The sequence below is a fragment of the Bos indicus genome, chromosome 29, assembly GCF_029378745.1.
Source record: "Bos indicus isolate NIAB-ARS_2022 breed Sahiwal x Tharparkar chromosome 29, NIAB-ARS_B.indTharparkar_mat_pri_1.0, whole genome shotgun sequence".
Classification (NCBI taxonomy): domain Eukaryota; kingdom Metazoa; phylum Chordata; class Mammalia; order Artiodactyla; family Bovidae; genus Bos; species Bos indicus.
In genome coordinates this window covers 46,322,900-46,348,629 of record NC_091788.1, presented here as the reverse complement: position 1 = coordinate 46,348,629, position 25,730 = coordinate 46,322,900, and the positions used below count along the sequence as shown (strand labels likewise).

The 25,730-nt window shown below is 54.5% G+C and overlaps 1 protein-coding gene across 3 annotated transcripts in view; it reads right to left on the bottom strand.

The window, feature by feature from the left end:
• The window catches only part of LRP5 (LDL receptor related protein 5), a 124,079-nt gene extending 99,037 nt beyond the window's left edge, over positions 1–25,042 (bottom strand). For all 3 annotated transcript variants that reach the window (XM_070782579.1, XM_070782581.1, XM_070782580.1), the window contains exon 1: positions 24,841–25,042. In XM_070782579.1, coding sequence (XP_070638680.1) covers positions 24,841–24,931 — 91 coding nt within the window. In that variant the 5' untranslated portion in view covers positions 24,932–25,042. The remainder of the gene's footprint in view (positions 1–24,840) is intronic.
• Between the last annotated feature and the right edge of the window lie 688 nt (positions 25,043–25,730).

Here is a 25,730-nt window from a genome sequence, read left to right as displayed (position 1 = left end):
CTATTTACCCCTCTAAGAGGAACTGGGTGAAAAGTGCTGATCCAGCTACAATGATGGGACCAAGGAGAAACCTGTCGGGTCCCCCAAACTGCCAGTGAACAAGCCTCCCTGGCTCTGAGCACAGGAAAACTCCGTCCCTTGTCTCCATGTGTGATACAAGAACCACAGAATGAGGCTCAGAGACCTTAAAATGAGCTGGAAATAGTCATTCCTGAACCATTAGCAGCATCTCCGCAAAATCACAAACACCTTGGCTTCTCCTGGAACTTTCCTGATTAAGGGAGAAGAAATACTATTCATAAAAATCCAAGCTCACTTCTCTGCGGGCAGTCTCTCGAAGCCCAGAGCCCCCCTGCCCCAGGTTTCTGACCCGAACCTTGGTTCCCAGGGGGCCCTCACCACCTGTGTGGCTTTCTCTTGGGGGGGGGGGTGGGGACAGAAGCCAGGGACCCTCATGGAGCCTCAGGGACCACAATCCCAGCCACAGATTCCTACGTTTTATCCCGGTCTTCGATCCAACTGAGACAGGCTCGACTTGGGGACACTATCCTGCAGTTGTCTAAATATTCTAAAGGAGAGACCTGACATTTACGACAATAATAAAATCTTAGGTTTCCTTTAACTGAACAGATGTTCTGTGCCTTTTATGGAAAGCTCGGCAAACTGAAACTTGCAGGCCTGAAAGTGGAATCTTTGATAACATCTCTGAAAGCTGGGGAATGAGTCTCCTCCCCCCTTTCCACCTCAGCTAATTATCATAGACCCTCCCTTCATAAGAAAAGTCCACACCCCCCATCCATCCACCCTCCCACCCACCCATCTCTTGACCCACTGAGCCAAGAACAGCCCCGAATTTCTCTCTTCATTCTCCACCCTGGCCTCAGGCCCCCAGGCTCCCTTGCAGACTCCACCCCTACCCTCTCCACCCCCATGCCTTTCGAGGTTCCCACCCCCATCAAACCCTCCCTGGCTGCCACACCTGGCCCAGGTGAACGCGTGTCCTCCCTGAGCCAGCCCAGTTGGCCCTGCTCCCCTGAGCGTGTTGTCTACCTCATCAGGAGGGGCCCACACCCCACTCCCCGGGGGCAGGGATGGGGTGCCACCCACAGGGCCCCATGCAGAGCAAGGCCGGCTGCCAATGGGGCTGCTGTCCACCCTTCCCATTTCAGGCGCTGTCAGGATAATGATCAATTGACCACGCTTGCTGACATTTGCGTACAAATAATGAAGAAATGCACGCGGGCGTGCATGCTCAGTCGTGACTCTTTGAGACCCAGAGTTTGCTTCGAATCCGCAGCAGACGAAGAAGCCAAGGCAGGCAGAAGACTGGAAGCCACTCTGAAGGACAGCCTGCCTCTTCCCGAGTCCAGGCTGCTTGGGTTATCAAGGGTGTTCAGAGCAGAGCACACAAGAGTTTGGCTCCTAGCGTCCGGTGTTTGGGTGAAGGCTGGGAGGCAGTTCAAGGAATCTTCCGGAACACTGGAGGTTCTACGCTTGATCCGGGCAAACGGGTGAGCTGTGGACATTCACTCATCAAGCTGTGCTCCCGAGTCTGTGCCTATCACCGCTGCGGGACCAAGGCCCCCCTCTTCCGACCTCTTCCCTGTCCTTGCTGGCATGTGGCCACACCCTGCTCCCCGCAGTCACTCCCACCTTCACCCCCACGGCCTGCTTCCCAGTGCCCCCCTGCCTGCCCCCCTCACCGTGTGCTCCCCACCCAGACCCACAGCCAGGACCGGGCTCTCAACACCTCTCCCCGCCAGCTCAGTCACCCCCATTTCTGCTGTTCCCAGCCCCCATCCCAGTCTAATTTCCCCACACACACTGGGCCCTGTGGGAAGGTGGTAATCAACCCTGGGTCCCGGCAAGCTTCCAGAGCAGGGACCACATTTCAAAGGTCAGGGAAGCAGGCGAACAGGAAACGGTCAGGGGCAGGTTTGGGGGGCGGAGCAGGAAAGAAGAAATCAGTTGCAAAAGATAAAAAGGAAATGAGGTGGTTGGTGTCAGACACCTTGGAGGACAAAGAAACCAAGGATGTGGGCTCCCAGTCTTCAAGAAACAGGGAGATGGGCTGGGGGGGGGTCCCTGCTGTCCCCCACATGGGGGGCCATCGCCCGGACAAGGGACCACTACAGCCCGGGACAGCGGGAGGGCACGCAGGCCGTGCCAAGGACAGGACTGAACCTCTGTTTCGCAAAGAGCCTGGGCTCGGAAGGTTCTGGAAGGCCTGGGGGACAAACAAAGGGCCAGGCCGTGACCCAAGCCTGCTGCCTGCAGAGGGACCCCTGGATGTCAGTCAGGGCAGCCCATCACCCCCAAGGGCCCCTTTGAGGGTCCGGACCCTGAGCCAGGTGACTTGGAACCCTTCCAGGAATGATCGTGTGGCCCCAATTCTCACCCAGCAAAAGGGTCACCCCCAGCCCAGGATCACTCCCAGGGATGACATCAGCTTGTCCTCAAGTCCCGCACCTTGTGGTGATGACCACCAGTGCCCAGCCCCCAGCCCAGCACCCACGGGGCAGGAGGCGGGGGGTGCCACACCACGGGAGTGGGGGGCAGGGGGTGCCGCAGACCCCAGCAGGCTGGGCAGAGGAAGAGGCACCTGCTGTGGGCTCCCCACCACCTACCTTTGCCCCATTCACCCTCAGGGCCCCCTGCGAGACAGGAGCGATCTTATCTACCGCTTTAAAAAATAGATTTCCTTTTATTTGATTATTTATTTGGCTCTGCCAGGTCTTAGCTGCCACACACAGGGTCTTCAATCTTTGCTGCGGCACCAGCGATCTTTGGTTGCGGCCTGTGGGATCTAGTTCCCTGACCAGGGCTCGAACCTGGGGCCCCTGCACTGGGAGCACAGAGCCTTAGCCACTGGACCACCGGGGAAGTCCCCCCATAATTACGTTTTAATTGGGCAAATATATTCCACTGCAGAGGCTGGGCAGGTGCTGCCAGGCTGGTGGAGGGGGCGGGGGTGCTGGAAGCAGAGCCGGGGGAAGGAAACATGCAGATGGGGCTCACCACGGGCACCTCTGCCCCTCCCTGCCTCCTGCGCCCACACACACACACACACACCACACAGACACACAGAGACACACACAGACACACACCCCACACAGACACACACACCACACAGACACAGAGACACACAGACACACACACAGAGACACACAGACACAGAGACACACACACAGACACACACCACACAGACACAGACACACACAGACACACACCCACACCCTACATACACACCACACACACACCCCCACACCACACAGACACACAGAGACACACACAGACACACACCACACCCCACATACACACCACACACACACACACACACACCACACACACACCCCCACACCACACACACACAGACACACACAGACACACACCACACACAGACACACACACCACACACAGACACACACCACACACACAGAGACACACACATAGACACACACCACACACACACACACACACCACACAGACACACAGAGACACACACACACACCCCACACAGACACACACACCCCACACAGACACACACCACACACACACACACACACCACACACACACACAGACACACAGATACACACCACACACACACACACACACACCACACACACACCCCCCACACCCTACATACACACCCACACACCACACAGACACACACAGACACACACAGACACACACCCCACACAGACACACACACCACACACAGACACACACCACACACACACACACACACCACACACAGACACAGAGACACACACACAGACACACAGATACACACCACACACACACACACACACCACACACACACACCCACACCCTACATACACACCCACACACCACACAGACACACAGAGACACACACAGACACACACCACACACACACACACACACACACCACACACACACACAGAGACACACAGACACAGACACACACACACACACACACCACACACAGACACACACCACACACAGAGACACACCACACACACACCCCCACATCACACACACACCCCCACACCACACACACCCCACATACATACCACACACACCCTCCAAACACACCCCCCACACACACATACACACAGCCCCCACACACACCCCCCACATAACACTCCCCCACACACACACCCCACATACACATACCCAAACACATCCCCACACACACACACATCCCACACACAAACACATCCCCCCCAGCCACCCCCCCCATACCCACACACCCACGCACACACACAGAGACACACACAGAGACATACCACACACACACACACACCACACACAGACACAGAGACACACACACAGACACACACAACACATACAGACACACACAGACACACACCACACACAAAGACACACACACAGACACACACCACACACAGACACAGAGACACACACACAGACACACAGATACACACCACACACAGACACAGAGACACACACACATACAGACACACACACAGACACACACCACACACACACACACAGACACACACCACACACAGAGACACACACACAGACACACACCATACACACACAGAGAGACACACACACACACCACACACAGACACAGAGACACACACACAGACACACACAACACATACAGACACACAGACACACACCACACACAAAGACACACACACAGACACACACCACACACAGACACAGAGACACACAGATACACACCACACACAGACACACACCACACACACAGAGACACAGACACAGAGACACACACACACCACACACAGACACACACCACACACGAAGACACACACACACACACCACACACAGACACAGAGACACACACACAGACACACACCACACAGACACACAGATACACACCACACACACACCACACACAGACACACACCACACACACACAGACACAGACACACACACACCACACACAGAGACACACACACAGACACACACCATACACACACAGAGACACACACACAGACACACACCACAGACACAGAGACACACACACAGACACACACAACACATACCGACACACACAGACACACACCACACACAAAGACACACACACAGACACACACCACACACAGACACAGAGACACACACACACACACACACCACACACAGACACACAGACACACAGATACACACCACACACACACCACACAGACACACATACAGAGACACACACACACACAGAGACACACACATACAGACACACAGACACCACACACAGACACACACACAGACACACACCATACACACACCCACACCACACACACCCCCACACCCCACATACACACCACACACACAGCCCCACACCCTACATACACACCACACACACACCCCCACACCCCACACACACACATACACACAGCCCCCACACACACACCCCACACAACACCCCAACACACACCCCACATACACATACCCAAACACATCCCCACACACACACACATCCCACACACCCCCCACACACAAACACATCCCCCCCAGCCACCCCCCCATACCCACACACCCACACCCACACCACACATACACAACCCCCCATACACACACCCCACGTACACCCAAACACATCCCCCCACGCACACACCCCCCCCACACACAAACACATCCCCCCACAGCCACCCCACACACACCCCCCACATACACACACCCCCTCCATACACATACACACACAGCCCCACACCCCCACACACAAACCCGCACACTCACCCACACACGCACTCCCCTCTGGAAGCCCTAATTTAGCAGCTGTAGAAGGTTACCCACTCAGTGATACCAAGGACAAGTTTTTAGGGGATATGACATTTGATTTATGTCTGCCAATGTGCGTTTCACTAATTAGAAGGTTTAGGGCAGAACAGGAAAAATATGTATTTCAGAGTCCCAGTTTGACTTGCCAGAAACCAGCCCATTACTAACATTCTTATTTTCGACAAAATATAGCATTCTGATTACATACCATTTCGGTTCCTCGGCTCCGGGCCTGCCAGGCTCCCGGAAGTGGCCCAAGGTCACGGCAAAGATGGGAGACACAGGTCCTTGGATGGGGACGGACTCTGTCCATTCTGGGGGAAGGCAAGCCCGTGGCTTTCGCCCAAAGTCCCAAGGCCCCAACCTGAACAGGCATCAGGAGGCCCCCTGGTTTGTACAGAAAGTGGGGCTCCCCCAAGAGAGGGATTCCCAGGGCAGTGCCCACTGCACGCCTCAGTTTCCTTGCCTGGTAAATGAGGACAGGGAGGTCTGGGCAGAGGACTCAGCACCACACTTACTTAAATGCACTGGGGGCTTTTCAGCCGATTCCTTTTAGATGGAAAGAAAATACTTTTGCAGTTCAAACAGCAATTAAGAGGCAGGCACTGGGGCACCATCTGTCAGCCGAGTGTAGTGCCTGCCTGACCCTGAGAGCTCCTCAGCTCTCTCTCTCCTCAGCTTCCTCGCCCATAGGATGGGGCCGGATGGTACCCAGCCACCTGAGAGGCCGAAGGATTCAATGAGTCAATCAGTGAACATCTCTTAGAACCTGCCTGGTACACTGTAAATGTGCATAAACGTGAGCTATTTTTATCTATTAAGTCTAGAGATTTCTATCTTCGGTGTTTTAAGGCAGGATGCAGTGGTCAAAAAAATAAAGATTTTCATTAAATGCACACTCCAAATAAAGTGATCCCATAGAGATTGCTCTTAATGGAGACCAGTATCTGAACAGCCCTTAGTGCAAGTTTTCAGGGTCTCTTAGCTGTCCTTGGAAATCAATCAAGGAAGCACTTCTAAGGGTACTGCGTGTGTGTGCGTATGTGTGTGTGCACGCATCACAGCTCCCATACACCCCATGTGTCAAGTAACGAAGTGACTGGGCTCTGGTTATGCCCACCTCGTTCTACCTGGCTCTCCAGCAAACTCTGCATCTGCACTGTGTCTGGAGATCTGCCCTCGGCATGGGGCCGGTATTTGATGCAATAAAGACAAAAAATAAGAGGAAAGGGGCCAGATCAACTCCTGGTAACGGAGACAGTGCCAAGCCCCAGGTCCACAAATGCCCTGCAGACCCAAGAATTTAGCACAAGGCCACGCAGCAAACTCAAGGACTGGGGACGAAGGTGCAGCCTGCAGTGCCCCTAAGTCACAGCCCTCAGATCACCCCCACGGGCAAGCAGACCGCCAGGCCCTCGACAGGCAGCCAGGGCCTCTCACCAGGTTGGCACGGACTGGTCATTTCCACGGAGGTGGGGGAAGGTGGGACGGTCCCACCTCCCCCCATGCCCACTGGCAAGGAAGGCGGCCTGTTCCCCGTGTGGTTACAGAGACCTCATTGTTCTGCCCCGCAGAGAGGAAACCGGAGAGCTGAGCTCAGAATGCATTTTGGAATTGGCAGAGAAGAACATCTGGGAAAGGAAACTCACTTCAGAAACAAACATACCTTTGTACCAGCTTTTCTTCTCTTTAAGTGTTGCAGAAAAAAAAAAAAATAATAATGATGTGCCAAATTGACCATCACTCTACAAAATCTCCTTTTTATGGGACAAAATATGGAGGTTCTGTTTTCCAATGCTCCTGGAAAAAAAATAGCCACCTGGGTGCCAAGGCCCAGAGGCTGCCCCAAGAGTCAAAACAAAGACCTCGGGTTCAAGACACCTCTGTCCTGCGGAGAGAGGGGGACGGACGAAAACCATCAGATAAAAGAAAACTTGAATAGAAGAAAACTCTTGCCCCCTGCTCCCGGCTGAAGCCTTTCAGGACGCTGACATTCTTTGAGGAACTGGCAGCTCTCAATTCCAAATGTTTATGTTAGTTTGGGGTGCAGTGCTGAGGATCAGCAATGATTCTCTTGTGAATTAAGCTGAGCGTTGGGGCTGCCGGTTCATATAAACGTGGAGACGCCCACAGTTAGGGCTTTGCAGGGCCCTAGCATGCTGGGGGAGCCTGCAGACAGGTACAGAGACTTGGAGCAGGTTTCACCAGAGAGAAAACTTGGAGGAACCCCCCCACTCCTTCCCTCCCCAGCCCCCTCCCTCACTCACATGCCTGGAGGCCTCCCGCTTCCCCACGTCTGACCACTTTTCCCGAGTTGCAGCACATGTGAGTACCCAGTACTCCAAGTACCTGATGTCCCTTGGTCCTCATAGGAAGTGGAGCTGCTGAAACCCCATTTTATGGTCAAGGAGACTGAGGCACAAGGGGACCAAAGTCCCACTCGGCCAATGATGAGAGATCAAAGAGCTGAGTTTCTTGCCACACCTGAAATCCATTCATTTTACATAACAGGGCAATAGAATGACCCGGGATCTCTCTGCAAAAGGGCTGGACACCGAGGCAGCTGCCACCCCCAAGGCACTGCCATGACCCTTGGCCTCTGACCAGGTTCCCTCGAGCATTTCAGGACAACCCCTCTGTCCTCAGGTAGCAAAGATGCACACATCAGCCTGATGCTCCCTGCTGTTCCTTCTCAGGCAGAAAGAGCCCAGGAAGCAGGACGCTGCTCTGGGTGGGAGTGAAGGGTTCACTGGCCAGGCTGCTAGGTAAGCAGACCCTCCTGCTCATCCCTGGGGCTCCCACCCTGGGCCCCCACCCGCCAGTGTGGACAGGGATGGTAACTGTCCCTGTGTACCATCTGCAGGACGGGAGAAACCATGAGCTTCAGCCATTCAACCACCTAAGAGTCCACAAACCCATGCCCCCGGGCAGGGGCTCTCCTCACAAGGACCGTGTGGGCTCTAGTCGGGGGGCAGGGGGGTGGTGCTCAGGTGTTCTAAGCGTGGAATTACATTTAACCTGCATGATGGAGCCTTGAGTCTGGGGTCAGAGGGAGGGGCGTGTCCCCTCACTGGGACACCCCATAAACTCAAGTCCCCACTCTGAGCCGCATCAGTGACCGTGGAAGACGGGGTCCAGGTGGCACCCCCGGGGCAGCAGGCACGGGAGGGAAGGCCCTTCACAGCCCTCAACTCGGTGCCCTTGTCTGCCGGTGTTCAAGCGGTTCCGGGGGGGCGTGGTTCTGGGCCCCTGCCAGAGGCTAGAGGAGGCGACAGCAGGGTCAGGAGAGCCCTGGAGCCTCCAGCCTGCGGCCGAGGCCCGTCCCACCTTAGCAGGTATGGAGGGGGGCCCAGGCACTCAGGGCTGCAGAGGAGAGGCGGGGGGGCTCCACCCTCCAGGCGCTGAGCGGGAAGCCACGTGGAGCAGGGACTGCGGTCGGAGGGCGAAGAGCGGGCACCTGGGCTCCCTGGTCGGCCTTCAGCGCGGGGGTAGGAGCGAGGGGGTCGGGGGGAGGCGGGCAGGCCAGCGATGATGGGGGCTGGAGGGACTGGGGTGGGGGTGGAGGTGACTGGAGCGGGGCGTAGTCAGCCAACCAGAGAGGAGGCCCTGCGAGTCTGCTAGGCCGGCAGGACTATGGCCTCTGAGGAGGGAGGGGCTGGGGTTGAGCAAATAAGACAGGGCAGAGCACCCCTGGCCACGCCCTCCAGGCCACGCCTTCCCGGCCACGCCTCTCACAGAGGCCCCAGAAGGGACCCCGCCCTCAGACACCCGCACCTTTGCCCCCAGCCCCAGGGTTCCCGCAGCCCACCGCAGCGGGCTTCCAGCTACAGTATAAGTGCCGTCTTGACCTCACCGAGGACGGAAGTCCACAACTATAGTAATCTGGCCGCTCGGGGCAATCTAACTCAACTCTGACACTCGCCTTCTCATCAGAGATGGACCGAGGTGGTTCCCACCACGCCACCTTTTCAGCTGGAATTGAACCCGATCCCAGAAGCCCCTGAGGGTCCTCTCCCTGGAGAACCACAATTATGACTGCCATAATAACCCTAATAACTAATAATTACCGAGGGCTCACAGGAGCTGGCCCGCGCTAAGCACTTTACAGCCTCACCTCTGTGCATCCTCGGGCGTGTCTATGTGGGCACCCTACAATCACACACACCCACCTCAGACGGTGGGGAAACTGAGGCCAGAGGAGTTAGCTCGCTTGTTGGAGGCTGCAGAGCCGGGAGTAGAGCCAGAAATGTGAGCCGGAACAGGTGGGCAGGGCCCGATGTGCCCTGGGATTCCAGGCCGGGGAGGCTGGGTGGGCAGCCCCCAGGCCAGGGCCCCCAGGATTGCAGCTGGGATTCCGCCAGCCACCCCCTCAGCTGTTCCCAGCAAACCAGGGCGGGTGGTGACAGGGAAGGAGGCCGGGCACTCAGGGTGTCCCAGATAGCAGGTCTGCTCAGAGGCGAGCACTGGACACGGCTGCTGGAGGGGACCACACACCACACCAGGGTGACCACCCGAAGTGTCCACTGGGGACCAAGCTGGCCTTAGGTCCTGTGGGCAGGCAAGCAGAAAGAGAGGTCCAGCTGTCCTCTTCACCCCTACAAAGGGGAGGCAAGGGACCCTAGTACCGAATGTGTCCCTGATACCACAGGACCTCACACGTCACAGCTCAGAACGCGTTCCTAACTGGACACCCCCACCCTGTCGCCACCCTGCGCTGCTGACACCAGCTAGGGAAACCCGGAAAAACCCTAAACCTCACCAGTTCCCCACTGAAAACACAACATCCCTTGAGATCCCTGCCATCCAGAGACCTTAACCCTCATGATGGAAGATCAGACTGGGGACTAAATGCCCAGAGAGTCTGGAAAACTGCCCCCTCACAGGTCCAAAGTCCCTAACACAATCCGTTAGGCATCCAAGGCTGGAGGGCAGAGTGTGGGGTAGGGTACCCCTCTTCAGCCATCTTCCACCCTGGCAGGGCGGGGCACTGGATACCTAGACAATCATGATGTTAAGACCCGGGCCCTGCAGGGAGGGTCACTGGAGCCCAGCAGGAGAAAGGCACCTGGTGGGTGCTCTGAACTGGTCTTCCTGGAACCTCACAGACAGAGCAGAGCGAGGGGGCTGCCTGAAGCCCAGCGCCCACCTTGAGGCCAGATCTGCTTGGATCCTGGAACCGACCCCACGTCCTCCTCCAAATCAGTTCATTCCCAGCCTGGCTCCACAGCCCAAGGGGCCACATGGTGTGCTGGCCCCAAGAGGCACTTTCATGGCTGAGAAGCCAAATGGAAACTCCCTGGTGAGGGATTGATGGAAACCCTGCAAGCCCGGCTTGGCCACTGTGCACGTCTGGGATCAATAAGCAGAAAAGATTACTACTTAACAAATGTACTCTCCCTGGAAGGATAAAATCTTTCAAAAGAGGGAAGATTTTTTTAAAAAACTAGACCTAGTAACCAAAAGGATGGAAATGCTATTTGGTGCTGAGTGTTCTCCGTACATGGAGAACCACTCACTGCTCGAAGGAGGTGGGGATGGGCCACCCCAAGGGCAGACCACTGCCTGCACCAAGGGAACCAGGACTGTGCTCTCCAGGCAGGGGGGGCATGCCCGGGTCCCCTGAACTGGGCACCCCTCGGCAGAGAACCAGCACCTCAGCCCTGTGAGCCGACACTCCAGCTGGAGAAAGCGCTGCCAACACAGGCAACATGGTAAAAGCCAGCACAGGCCACTCCTCCTCTGGGGCACCCTGAGCAGGCAGTCAGCAGCTCGTGGGCTCTGGGCAGCCTCAGAGCCTCAGCGGAGAGCCAGGCGAGGATCAGGGCTGCGGTGGCCACGGGCAGAGTGGTGAGTCTCTTAAAGAAGAAGGCAGAAGTGGCAAGCCCACCGCGGCCAGGCTCGGGAGCCAGGCACCACCCGCTTGCCCACGACACAGCACAAGCCCAGGAATCAAATGGTACCGAGCAAACTCACGCGGATGCCGGGCAGTGCCAATGCGACCAGAACAAGCTTCAGACGTCCAAGGGGGCAACTCTTCATTAAAAATTCATTTAACTTATTCCAATGCTTTGAATGGACACTAAATAAGACGATATAGAGATAAATATACCTAATCAGAAAGTCTCCAACACCGCAAACTTGCTTAAATATAGAAAAGACAAACAGTCTGATTCTTTTTATTTTTTGGATGTTGACCATTTTTAAAGTCCTTATTGAATTTGTTATAATATCACTTCTGTTTTATGTTTTGCATTTTGGTCGTGAGGCACGTGGGATCTTAGCTCTCCGACCAGGGATCAAACCCACACCCCCGGCATCTAAAGGCGAAGTCTTGACCACTGGACCACCAGGGATGTCCCTAAAAGTCCTATTTTTAGTTAAGAAATTTTTCAATTTTAACAAGCGCTACAAGATTCAATTTTAACAAGTGATACAACTGTGAAAAGAACTAAAATATCTCTCAAGGGAGCAACCTTAAAGGGACAATGCTCTCTTAATGCTTCAACTCCTAAAAACTCATTAACAGTATCTGTCACTCAGCTTCCTATTCTGCAGCTGTCACTCGAAAGCACACAAGCTTTCTTTTTCAGCATAAAAATCATTCTCCCACCACTCCCCACTATTTTTGCATGATTGAAAATGTTCTACACTATTTTGAAAGACGATACAAACTACGAATGAAAAATGCAGGTGTCAGGCCCCCCGTGATGTCTCGGTCTGGGCTGTGGAAGGTGTTGTTCAGTCGCTCAGTTGTGTCTGCCTCTTTGCGATCCCATGGACCACAGTACGCCAGGCTTTCCCGTCCATCACCAACTTTGGGAGCTTGCTCAAACTCCTGTCCATTGAGTCGGTGATGCCATCCAACCATCTCATCCTCTGTCATGCCCTTCTCCTCCTGCCTTCAATCTTTCCCAGCATGAGGGTCTCTTTCAATGAGCCAGCTCTTCACACCAGGTGGCCAAAGTATTGGAGCTTCAGTTTCAGCATCAATCCTTCTAATGAATGTTCAAGGTTGATTTCCAAGAGGTGGGGAGGTGTTATCTGGACCCAAGACGTCACAGGCAAGTATGTCTGAGATTCGCTGGGTTTCTTGAAGTAAAACAAAGGCCAGCTTTATTTATAGCAGGCCATCTTAGAATCCCAGGCAGCTCTAACAGTAAAAAAAAAAAATCTGCTTTCAGTATAGGAGACCTGGGTTTGATCCATAGGTCAGGAAGATTCCCTGGAGAAGGAATGACTACCCACTCCAGTACTCTTGCCTGGAGGAGCTTGGCAGGCTACAGTCCATGGAGTTCCAGAGTTGGACATGACTGAATGACTAACACTTTCACTTTTCATCTTAGAACACAGACCTCAGAAATACGGGTTCTAGGACTTCCCTAGCAGCCCAGTGGTTAAGACTTCACCTTCCATTAAGGGGGTATGGGTTCAATCCCTGGTCAGGGTTAGGGTCCCCCAGACCTCATGGCCAAAAAACAAAACATAAAACAGAAGCAATATTGTAACAGATTCAGGAGACTTTAAAAATGGTCAAGAAAATCTTTAAAAAAGAAATACGGGTTCTAAGTAGGGGAGGGGGGTCCCACACTTGGCCCCAGAAGCCTTCTGTCATGCAGCAGGACGGGTGCTCTACAACCCAGGAAACACATCAGGGTGGAGTCTGGGATGCAGGCAGGAGATTTAGGGGCCAGAGGGAGTAAGAATGGGGAAGAGCCACTCCCCAGGCAGACGAGGCCTCGGGCATCCTCAGGGCCTCTGCCCACCAGACACCAGGCAGAAGCAGCAGGAGGGGATGGAGACATCAGCCCCCCAGGCCCTCAGACTGGGTGGCCCATGGGAGGTCTCAAAGGAGACCCTGGACTCGGAGGAGAGGGATCTGCCTGGAGAAGTGCTCACCTTGGAGCGCAGAGAATAATGCCAGCTCAGAGGCAGCGTGGAACGCCAGGCCAAAACGTTTCAACTCTGGACACCCAGAAACCAGTGTACATTTTCTTAAAAGGGGGAGGACGTAATGAAACTAGCTTCAGAAAAATGAATCTGGCCAGAATGAAAGATAAATGGGCAAGGGGAAGGTTCTGGAAAGCTGAGACCAACTAGAAGCGAGGCTTCCCAGGTGACATGAGAATCCGCCTGCCAAGCCAAGGGATGCAGATCTGATCTTTGGGTCAGGAAGATCCCCTGGAGGAGGAAATACTGCAACCCACTGCAGTATTCTTGCCTGGACAATCCCATGGACAGAGAAGCCTGGCGGGCTCCAGTCCAAGCAGTCACAAAGAGTCAGATACGACCTAGGGACTGAGCAACAACCAGAAGCTGATGTAATCCTCTACCCGGAATCTCATCTTCTGTGGGGCCCTGTGAGGGCCCGTGGGGAGGCCTCAGAGCCGGGAGTCTGGGTTTGGGAAGGAAGGGAGACAGACCACATCCAGAGAGGAGAGGAAGAACGGGCACCAAAGTGCCCCCCACTTCCAATCTGAGTAGAGAGGAATCAGGGCAGGCGGCTGAGATGGCGCCACCACACCCCAGTCCTACATCCAGTCTTCTTTGGGGAACCAAGCTCACTCTGGGGAAAATTCAGAGCCATGGCCTTCCCCAGTGAATGCTAGCTCAAGAACACACCTTGCTCATCAACCAGCTTGTGGGGAAGCCATCCCCTCGCTCCCATTGAGGACGATGCCTGCTCATTCCAGGGCGGAGTCCAGGGTGGCAGCTGCCCACAAGAGGCGGGTCTGGAAGGCCCCAGGCCCCCGCGCTCACGTGTCTGGGCCGGGGCCACACACTCAGGCGGCCTTTAATGCCCATTGAGCAATTTCCTGAGAGTTCTGCTAGGCGGATACCGCCTCCCCATCTGGGTTAATAGAGGGGTGCAGCCCAGGGAAGAAATTAAAGTTGCTCACATTTTGTTCTGGAATGAGCGAGGGCAGGAGAGCAATCATTTAAGAGGTAATTATATTTGCCTCCAGGCTAGCGCTGGAGTTAGTTGCACCAGAGCCTGTGTCCCCAGCGGACGCGGGCGGGAGGCGGGCAGCAGGAGTGGGCGAGGCCGTCCGGCAGACACAACGCCTCTGAAGCGCTCCGCGTGCTAACGGCAACCCAAAATGCGAAGACCAGCTCCATCGTGGCCGCACACGTATCTCTCGCCACAGCCGGAGACCAGACTGCTTGCCGGAGACCACATCTAAAGCCCAGCCCTCCGACACCCATCGCATGTCACCAGTTGCTGTCCCCAGATCAAGAGAGCAAACGACAGAATCTCATAGGCTGACTGTGAAGTTTATTCCCAAAGAGTAAACGCTCAAGGAGAGTCAACACAATTTCTCAAAAGGAACTGGAAGGGTAATTTCACAATCGATCTCAAAATATACAACGATGCTGCAGAGATTAAAAACAGCAGCAGGCTGGTACAGAAAGACACCGGCAGGTCAAGAGAGGAGGGAAGGTTCCAGAATGAGGAGGCAAGCACCTGAGAACACCGTAGGTGAGAGAGTGGCATTTTACATGAATGAGGCTTAGGGTTAGATAAGCCACACCATCCACTCCCTGTCCCCTTACTGGGGGGCAGGAGTGGACAAGTCAGACCCCTACCTCATACCATATATCCCCAAACCACAACCACACACACAAAGAAACAAGAACAACGTCTGAATATAAAACAACAAAATGATAACAGTCCTGGAAGAAAATAAAGGAAGACGCATTTACCATCTAGGGATAGAGAAACAAGGCATGGGACCCAGAATCCATCAGAGAACAGATTGCGTTTCACTACATGGAACTTTCTGATGTTTCTGGAATAATAAACCACTAAAAACAAGAAGGACTAGCTACAGACCAGAAGAAAAATCTGGAGCAAATACATTAAAGAATTCATGTCCATACCAAATAAAGAGAGCTCCTACAAATCAGCAGTGAAAGTGAAAGTCGCTCAGTCGTGTCCAACTCTCTGTGACCCCATGGACTATACCGCCCATGGAATTCTGCAGGCCAGAATACTGGAGTGGGTAGCCTTTCCCTTCTCCAGGAGATCTTCCCAATCCAGGGATCGAACCCTGGTCTCCCGCATTGCAGGCAGATTCTTTACTAGCTGAGCCACAAGGGAAGCCCACAAATCAGTAGAGTTCCTACAAATCAAGAGGAACTAAAGAGCCTCTTGATGAGGGTGAAAGAGAAGAGTGAGAAAGCTGGCTTAAAATTCAACACTCAAAAAATTAAGATCATGGCATCACTTCATGGGAAAGAGATGGGGAAAAAAGTGGAAGCAGTGACAGGTTTTCTTTTCGTTGGCTCCAAAATCACTTTGGATGGTGAATGCAGCCATGAGATTAAAAGACGCCTGCCCTTTGAAGGAAAGCTATGACAAACCTAGACAGCATATTAAAAAGCAGAGACGTCACTTTGCTGACAAAGGTCCCTATAGTCAAAGCTATGGTTTTTCCAGTAGTCATGTACAGATGTGAGAGTTGGACCATAAAGAAGACTGAGCACCGAAAAACTGATGCTTTCAAATTCTGATGCTGGAGAAGACTCTTGACAGTCCCTTGGACTGCAAGGAGATCAAATCAGTCAATTCTAAAGGAAATCAGTCCTGAACATTGAACATTGAATCATTGGAAGGACTGATGCTGAAGCTGAAGTTCCAATACTTTGGCCACCTGATGTGAAGAGCCAACTCATTGGAAAAGACTCTGATGCTGGGAAAGACTGAGGGCAAGAGAAGTGGGTGACACAGAATGAGGTGGTTGGTTGGTATCACCAACTCAGTGGACATGACTTTGACCAAACTCCAGGAGATATAACAAATCAAAGTGTGTTATAATTTTTAACCAAATTGATTTAAAAAAATAGAAGCTGGTAATTTCTAGCAACAGAGAGGAGAGGGAAAAATGTGTACCCTCAGAGATGCTTGATAGGGTAGAAACTGGTGTAGCCTTTTTGGAGGAATTTGTCAGTATCTTTAAAATTGTATAAATGGATCTACTCTTTGATGAGGAAGGTTATCATACAAAAGAGCTTATACAGGCGCACAGGTACATATGCAATGTTATTCGCTGTGTCGTGACCTGTAATAGTAATAAAGCCTAGAAAAACATAAATGTTCCTCCACTGGGTAAAAGCCATGAAATATGCTGTCCACATACTAGGAAATGGGCTTCTCTGGTGGCTCAGATGGAAAAGAATCCTCCTGCAACGCGGGAGACCTGGGTTCGATCCCTGGGTTGGGAAGATGCCCTGGAGGAAAGCATGGCAAACCACTCTAGTATTCCTGCCTGGGGAATCCCTACGGACAGAGGAGCCTGGTGGGCTGCAGTCCATGCGGTCTCAAAGAGTCGGACACGACTGAGCGACTAAGTACCACACTAGGAAATATCACTTAGCTTTTAAAAAAGACTGAAAATCTCAAAGTAAAGATACAGAAAATGTTAGTGACACAACAGCAAATGAAAAAGAGAAGATTATAGGATGAGAGGATTTATGTAAAAAATGAGTACATGTTCGAAACGAAACAACACATTAAACAAGGTGTTGGGGGTATGGTCACCTCCGAGGGGAGAAAACAGGCCATCGAGGACACTGGTTTTCACAGAAAGAGGGACCGCACAGTTAAGCGTTTAAGTTATACGTATTCATGTATAATATACACATTATATATATGTAATATATTATGCATGAATTTTAATATAACATATATATTATACATGCATTTTAATATAAACACATTTGTAATAGAAAGTGGCCAACAAGCATGTATGAAGATGTTCAACATCATTAACCACCAGGAAAACGCAAGTCAAAACCATAGCGGGGAACCACTTCACACCTGCCAGGCTGGTGGGGCCCAGACAGTGTCAGCCCTAACCTGCGCTGGCCAGGATGGGGAGAGGCTGGAACCCTTGTACGCTGCTGGGGGAGGATGTAAAATGGTGCAGCTGCTATGGAAGAGGGCTTCAGGGTTCCTCAAAAATTAAATACAGAATGACCACATGATCCAGCAATTTCACTTTTCTGGGTAAATCCCCCCAAAGGGAAAGCAGGGCCTCACACAGATCCGTGCACACCCATGTTCGCAGCAGCAGTCTCCACAGCAGCCGAAGCTGGAGACAGCCCCACGTGTCCAGCAACAGGTGAGCAGAGAAGCAAAGCATTAAAATAAGCCAGACATAAAGGGCAAATACCATATGATTCCACAAAAAAAGAGATACCAGAAAGGCAAGGTCACAGACACAGCAGAGCCGAAGAGAGGTTCAGTTCTCTTCAGTCGCTCAGTCGTGTCCAACTCTTTGTAACCCTATGGACTGCAGCGCGCCAGGCTTCCCAGAGCTTGCTCAAACTCATGTCCATTGAGTCGGTGATGCCATCCAACCATCTCATCCTCTGTCATGCCCTTCTCCTCCTGCCTTCAATCTTTCCCAGCATCAGGGTCTTTTCCAATGAGTCAGTTCTTTGCATCAAGTGGCCAAATATTGGAACTTCAGCATCTGTCCTTCCAGTGAATATTCAGGGTTGATTTCCTTTAGGATTGACTGGTTTGATCTCCTTGCAGTCCAAGGGATTCCAAAAGTCTTCTCCAACACCACAGTTCAAAAGCATCAATTCTTCGGCGTTCAGCCTTTTTTATGGTCCAACTCTCATATCCATACATGACTACTAGAAAAACCATAGCTTTGACTATCTGGACCTTTGTCAGCAAAGTAATGTCTCTGCCCTTTAATACACTAAGTTTGTAAGAGCCTTCCTTCCAAGGAGCAAGTGTCTTTTAATTTCACGGCTGCGGTCACCATCTAGAGCGATTTTGGAGCCCCCCAAAATAAAGTCTGTCACTGTTTACATTGTTTCCCATCTATTTGCCATGAAGTGATGGGACCGGATGCCATAATTTCAGTTTTTGAATGCTGAGTTTTAAGCCAGTTTTTTCTTTTTTCACTCTCCTCTTTCACTTTCATCAAGAGGCTCTTTAGTTCCTCTTCACTTTCTGCCATGAAAGTGGTATCATCTGCATATCTGAGGTTATTGATATTTCTCCTGGAAATCTTGATTCCAGCTTGTGCTTCATCCAGCCCTGCATTTCTCATGATGTACTCTGCATGTAAGTTAAATAAGCAGGGGAACAATATACAGCCTTGACGTACTCCTTTCCCAATTTGGAACCAGTCTGTTGTTCCATGTCCAGTTCTAACTGTTGCTTCAGTTTAACCACTAGAAAAACTACACCAGGCAAACTGAAAGTACTAAAAAATTCTACAATGAATTAAATATTGTTTTTGTTGTTTAGTCGCTAGGTCATGTCCAACTCTTTGCGACCCCATGGACTATATACAGCCCACCAGGCTGTTCTGTCCGTGAGATTTTTTTTCAGGCAAGAATACTGGAGTGGGTTGCCATTTCCTTTTCCAGGGGATCTTCCCATGCCAGGGATCAAACCTACGTCCTCTGCATTGCAGGCAAACTCTTTACTGCTGAGCCACCAGGGAAGCCCCAGTGACTCTGATACCAACCAAGAAAGCAAATAAGAAAATACCCAGAAAGTACAGTATCTCCCACCCCTGCAAAATGGTTCAGAGGTGACATCACCATGACAAACTCCCAGGGGTTGCTGGGCAAGAGAGATCCCGAGAGGAGGGGACAGAGGACAGTGGACATGTAACTCTGGGCACCGATGCAATCAGATCCTGAGGCTCCAGCCCCACGTGGAGCCTGCGGTCAGCTGGTCACCTCTCCGCTTCTCCAGCCTTCCACTGGAAGAGGGTGTTTGGGACAGACCCTCGGGCTCTTTTAGAAGGAAATGGCTGGGACTTCCCTGGTGGCTCAGTGGTAAGGAATCTGCCCGCCAGTGCAGGAGACACAGGTTCAATCCCTGATCAGGGAAGATCCCACAGGCCTGGGAGAAACTAAGCCCACGTGTCACAAGTACTGAGCCTGTGCTCTAGAGCCTGGGAGCCACAACTGCTGAAGCCCAAGCACCCTAGAGCCTATGCTCCGCAGCAGGAGAGGCCCCTCAATGAGAAGTCTGCCCCGCAGCTAGAGAGTGGCCCCTACTCGCCAGAACTAGAGAAAAGCCCGTGCAGCAAAGATGACCCAGTGCAGCACAAATAAATAAATACATTTCGGTTTTAACTGTTTTGTTTTTTTTTTATGAAGATGTCGCCGAAGGTGAAGAAGGAAGCCCCTGCCCCTCCTAAAGCTGAAGCCAAAGTAAAGGCTTTGAAGACGAAGAAAGCGGTGTTGAAAGGTGTCCACAGCCACAAAAAAAGATCATCCGGATGTCACCCACCTTCCGGCTGCCCGCAACACTGCGGCTCAGGAGGCAGCCCAGCTATCCTTGGAAGAGCGGCCCTAGGAGAAACAAACTCGAGCCCTGTGCCATCATCAGATTCCCCCTTACCACCAAGTCAGCCATGAAGAAAACAGAACTCACTGTGGACGGCAATGCCAACAAGCACCAAATTAAACAGGCTGCGAAGCTCTGTGACACTGACGTGGCTGAGGTCAATAATCTGGTCAGGCCTGAGAGGGAGAAGAAGCCCTACGTCCCACTGGCTCCTGGCCATGATGCTTCAGACGTTGCTGACAAAATTGGGATCATCTAAACTGAGTCCAGCTGGCTAATTCCAAATATAAAAGTTTTCACTATGAAAAAAAAAAACAAAAACAGCTTAACAAAAAGGAATGGGATTCCCCCCGCACCGTGTCCTTCCCATGACGGACAGTCTAGAAGGCAGCTTCCTCCTCGTAGAACCCCCACCAGCACCCTCAAAGAACACACGCCATCCTCCCCATTTTGCAGATGAGCAAACTGAGTCCCAGAGCTAACAAACCACTTCCCAAGCTTGAGAGAAAGCGGACAGCAGCCCACAGCAACAGAGGGGCCCCGGGGCCAGCTCTCTGGGTCCCTGCTGTCCCCACTGGCCTCCACATCAGCAGCGCTCTGATCCGCAGTGTCCCCGGGGTGCCCGCAGGGTGGACAGCCCGCTGCTTCCTGCACAAATATGTCCCGGGCCCAGCAAAGGAAGGGGCTGGACGCAGCCCCCACTCCCATCAGAGCCTCCCCATTCTGAGAGCGTGTGACCATCCCAGGGGCCTTGTAAGCCACAAATGTCCAGCTCCTTCCAGGGCTTCTGTGATATCGAAGTATTAAGTCCACTAGGTCTACCTCCCAGAGGCCCTCACCCCACCAGAGGCCAGCACTGGCCCTCAGTTTGTCCCCCAGCCAAGCTCCCTTCACCATGGGCTCTCCCATCTCTGAAGCTAATGTGGTCATGTCCCCAGGCCAGCTTTAAACAGGCTCCGCTGTACAAACCCCATGGGGACAATGGGCTCCGAGCCCGTGCCTGATGGGAGAAGCACCCACGCAAGGTCAGCCCATCAGCGGGTGGACAGATGAGCAGATGTGCCCTGTCCAGCCGTGCAAGGAGCAGAGCGCTGTCCCACGCTGCAATGTGCACACGCCACGAAAGCATTCCGCTGAGCATGAAGCCAGAGTCCCTGCGGATGAAGTATCCAGAGCAGGCAATGCCATAGAGACCTGGGGTAGGGGGTGGGAAGTTTAAAGGGTGCAGGGTTTTATTCTGGGCCCAGGGAAATGTTTTGTATCTTGACAGAAGGGGTGCTTGTACAGCACTGCGAACGAACCACGGAATTGTCTCCTTTAAAATGATTAGTTTTGTGACATGATTTTCACCTCAATTTAACAAAAGAGAAAAAAAAAAGATCAATTCAACACCTTTCCCCTGCATTTCCTATCTCCCTCCCCCAGCTAAAGTCTCCGGAAGCTTCCAGTGCCTTCTGGACCACATCCAGACTCTGCAGCTTGACCTGGCCTTTTTCAGCAGAGACCACCGGGTCTCTGAGGACAGGGTCCTGGGACGGAGCCTACCTCCCCCAGAGCTGCACAGTCAGCTTCTGTTTGCCTTCCTGTCAGCCAGACACCCTGACAGCAAAGGCCCGGGCCTCCTCCACCATTCTACCCCATCCTATCCCCAGCACTCCAGCAGGTACCAACAGTGACAGCGTCAATAAGAGAGATGGTACAAGCGTCAAGCATGTGTCAACGCAGTGACCTACTGGGAGGAAGTACCGTTACGCCCATTTTACAGAAGAGAAAACTGAGACACACAAAGGTGGAGTCAGCTGCCCGAGCGCCCCCCACCATCAAGGCTCAGCCCAGGTCACCACCACAATACCCTTCACCCAGTGCTGCCGCGAAAAACAAGTCAGACAGCGGACGGGATGTTCAAGGTCCCACACGGGAGGGAAATCCAGACTGTGTGATAAGAGCTGCTAGACCTTCCAGGCCAGAAAGATCAAGGACCTTATTACCCAACAGGCACCACAGCTCTGCCACCAACAGCTCCTCCCCCAGCCAGGGACATGCAGAGGGTTTCACAGGCAGTATTTTACACTCCCGAGCAGGGGGAGGAACCAGGTGAGGACACAGGATACACAGAAGCTAAGTAAGTTGTCCAAAGTCAAATAGCCACTGAGCTTCTAGACCAGTGGTCCACAACCTCTTTGGTACCAGAAACGGATAGCATGGAAGACAATCTTTCCACAGACCGGGAGGATGGGGGAAAGGTATGGTTTGGGGATGATTCAAATGCTTTACATTTACTGGGCACGTTATTTCTATCATTATTATTGCATCAACTCCACCTCAGATTAACAGGTATTAGATCCCGGAGGTTGGGGACCCTTGCTCTAGACCCAAGGGGTCTGACCCCCAGGGCCCCCGACCTTAGCCTTGGCAAGCCCACGCGGCAGGACAGGAAGTCCTCACCTAACTACAGCCCCCACCACCACCCCGTGAGCAAATTCTGCTAAATGCCTGAGCAGTGACACAGCGCAGCTGAAATTAAACGGGTTCCAAATACGACGGGATGGCCACAGCAAATGCTGGGACGCGCGGGTGGACTGGGTAAATTCTTGGAACTGCACGGGAGGGTTACAGGCACGTGGGCCCCCGCTTTGGGAAGCAGAGGGTCCTGCCAGCAGACTCTCCATGGACTCCCCACTGCACTTAGTTAACTCGATGCTCACCTGCGGGCCGGGCAGTGAGCATCTGCAGGACCACCCCACTCCCGGGGGTGGTCCCGGGGCCAGTGCAGTGGGGCCAAAAGGGAGAGACCCCGGCCGTGAAGCTGGGGCCCACCACTCCCAGCTCCAGGGTCACTCCAACAAAGGCATTTCCTTGGGCTCACCCCTTCAAATTGCAACAGGAAGCAATCAGGAAAAATAATTAGCTACCAACTTACCAGCTCCACTCTGGGCTGTGGCATAAATCTAACACAGAAATCAGGGACATGACATGTCAAGAGCAGTCAAAATAGTTTCTGCAGAAAGTTCCCTCCCTCTCCTTCCATTTTAGGACGAGATTACCACATTAGCCGGGGCTCTAAAAACCTCGTGTTGACATGCTTCCTTAATGTTAAAATAATCAACTCTATTTTTTGCCTCCTACGCGACCAAGCTCCACAAATGTGATCCTTCTCCTTGGGGGCTCGAACTGCAGGACAGGCACTCCAGTCCAGCAGCATCACCACCCCAAGGTCCAGGAAATCCGAAACTGCAACGCAGTGAAAAGCTACTCTGCCGGCAGAGAAACCCCACCTTTAAAACAAACATCTTCCCCCCCACCCCCACCAAAAAAAAACCCTTTTGCCTCCGTGATCCAGGCATTTCCGGAAAGAGAAGCAGCAGTGTCGGCCTGAACTACCCAGATACTGTCATTGTTTTTTCGCTGGTATCAGACGGGGCCAAGAATGTAAACAGACTCCTGAGAGAGGCAAATTCAGCCTGAAACTGCCAGGGGTCTCCGGGGATCGGGGCTGGGAGGCAAGAGGACTTGAGGAATTACCCCTTCTCGCCCCCCCAAACCTCAGCGGAGGGGCCGCAGCCCCGGGAATGTGACCACAGAGCCAGGCCAGGACACCTCCCTGCAGTGTCCTCGCTGGAAATATTCAGGGAGACAGCTGTTTGCCTTAAAGAGGCCCAGACAAAGGGACCCGAGGCCCCCCACCCCCAACTGCCACCAGCAGAAGAGCAGCCCAGGGCGCAGAGGACTCCCGATCCGGGGTCCACTGGGCCAGCCACACTCCAGAAAAACAAAACACTCACGTCGGAAGAGAATGGTTTAGGTAGCGAGAGAGGCTTGCTTCAAAAACCACATGGCAATCTCCAAATTAAAAGAACATGTGTAGCTTTTCACAAGGCGCTTCGTTTCCTGAGTCCTCCTGACCTCAACTCCACCCCTTGGGACACACCAACAGTTGGAGAGAAAGGTCCCCAGGCTCTGATCTCCCAAAGGGGGTGTGTGTATACAGCCGAGGCCCCCACGCCGCAGGCTGGGACCCCGTCACCCCGCGTGGCAGCCCCACGCAGCCGGGCCCCGCGGGGATGGACACCCGCTGGGTGTCACGATTTGGGGGCCCCAGCGGCCCAGACGGGGGCTCCGAGTCGGCCGGGCACACCTGGCAGGTGTGAGTCCGCTGGGAAACCGACAGCGACGCAGATGAAAGGGGAAGCGCCGCAGGCCAGGCCGCCCCGCGCGGGGTTCAGAACTTTCTCTGCGACTTAAATCAGTTCCTGGAGCTCGCAGGCCGGCCGCGCGGCCATCGGAAACAAGCTCGGGAAAAGAGATCCCGACGCAGGGCGGCCAGGCCTGCCTCCAGGCCGAACGTCCCCGCTCCGTGCCTGCCCGCGGGGCCGGGGTCCCCACGGTGCCCGCACGGCCTCGCCCGGCCGGCTCCGGGCGAGCGCACTTCCGAGCGCGCCCCGGGGCCCGGGCAGGTGAGAACCCGCCCGCGCCGCACCTGGCGGGGTTGGCGGCGCCCGCGCGCCCTGCTCGCCGGCCCGGGACGCGCGGGACGGGGCCCGGCGTCCCCGGGAGGGGCCCGGGCGGGCGAGACAAAGGGCCCGCGCGCGGCCCCCGGGCGGCGGGCGCGGCGGGGGGCGGCGGGGCCCCGCGGCGCGCGCCCCAACTCGCCCCCAACTTGCAAAGTCGCTTCGGCGGCGGCGCGGCGCACTTGGCCGCGGGGCCAACCGAGTCGCCCGGACGCCCGGGCCATTGTCCCCCCGGCCCGCGCCCACCTACCCGCGGCGGGGGCCAGGCTGCAGCAGAGCGCGAGCAGCAGCAGCAGCGGCGGCGGAGGAGGAGCGGGAGACCGGGGCGGCGCCGCCTCCATGTTGTCCGGAGCCGGACGGGCCCGCGCCGCGCTCACTCGGGCTCCATGGCGCGGCTGCCGGGCTCCTCGCGCGGCTCCGGGCGCCTGCCGCCTCCCCCCTCGGGCGCCGCGGGCCAGGACGACGGGGGAGGAGGGAGGAGGCGCGGGAGCGGAAGCCGAGCCGCGTCTCCGCCCCCCGCCGCCGCCGCCGCCGCCGCCCTCCGCGCCCCCCGCGCCTGCCGCGCCCTCCTGCGGGCGCCCCCCGGAGCCGGCCCGCTGCGAGGCGACCGCCGCGCGCGGGGTCCCAGCGCCTCTGCCCGCGCCCCCTGCCCCCGGGGGCCGGGCGCCGGGGCTCCGCGGGGGCGGGAGCCCGGTTTGCACCCCGCAGGGCCTGGGGCCGGATCGAGCCCCGGAAGCAGGTGTGTCACCTGTTAAGAGCGGCCAGGACCGAGCTCGCCCGGTGGGGAAACTGAGGCACGGGGCCGGGGTGTGCGAAAGGGCTTGCCCCAGGGCACGCGCGGTCAGGCATTTTCGGGGCTGGAAGCCAGGCGCCCCTAGCCAGGTGCGCGCGCTTTCCGGCGACCGCAGCCACCCCAGCAGGGTCCTCCTCGGGGCGGTCCCACGACACCTGTGCTCACCGGGGAGGGGGCCCGAGAAGGCGACCGCCAGGCGGGGCCGGGGCAGGGACAGAAGCGGGTGATGGCGAGGGGTGGGAGCTGCAGGGGAATCGGGGTAGGTTTGAGGTTGACTTTTAAACTGAACGTATACCCTCGACATTAGGATACGCGAAGACTGAGAGGTAGACACGTTGTTCTTCCAA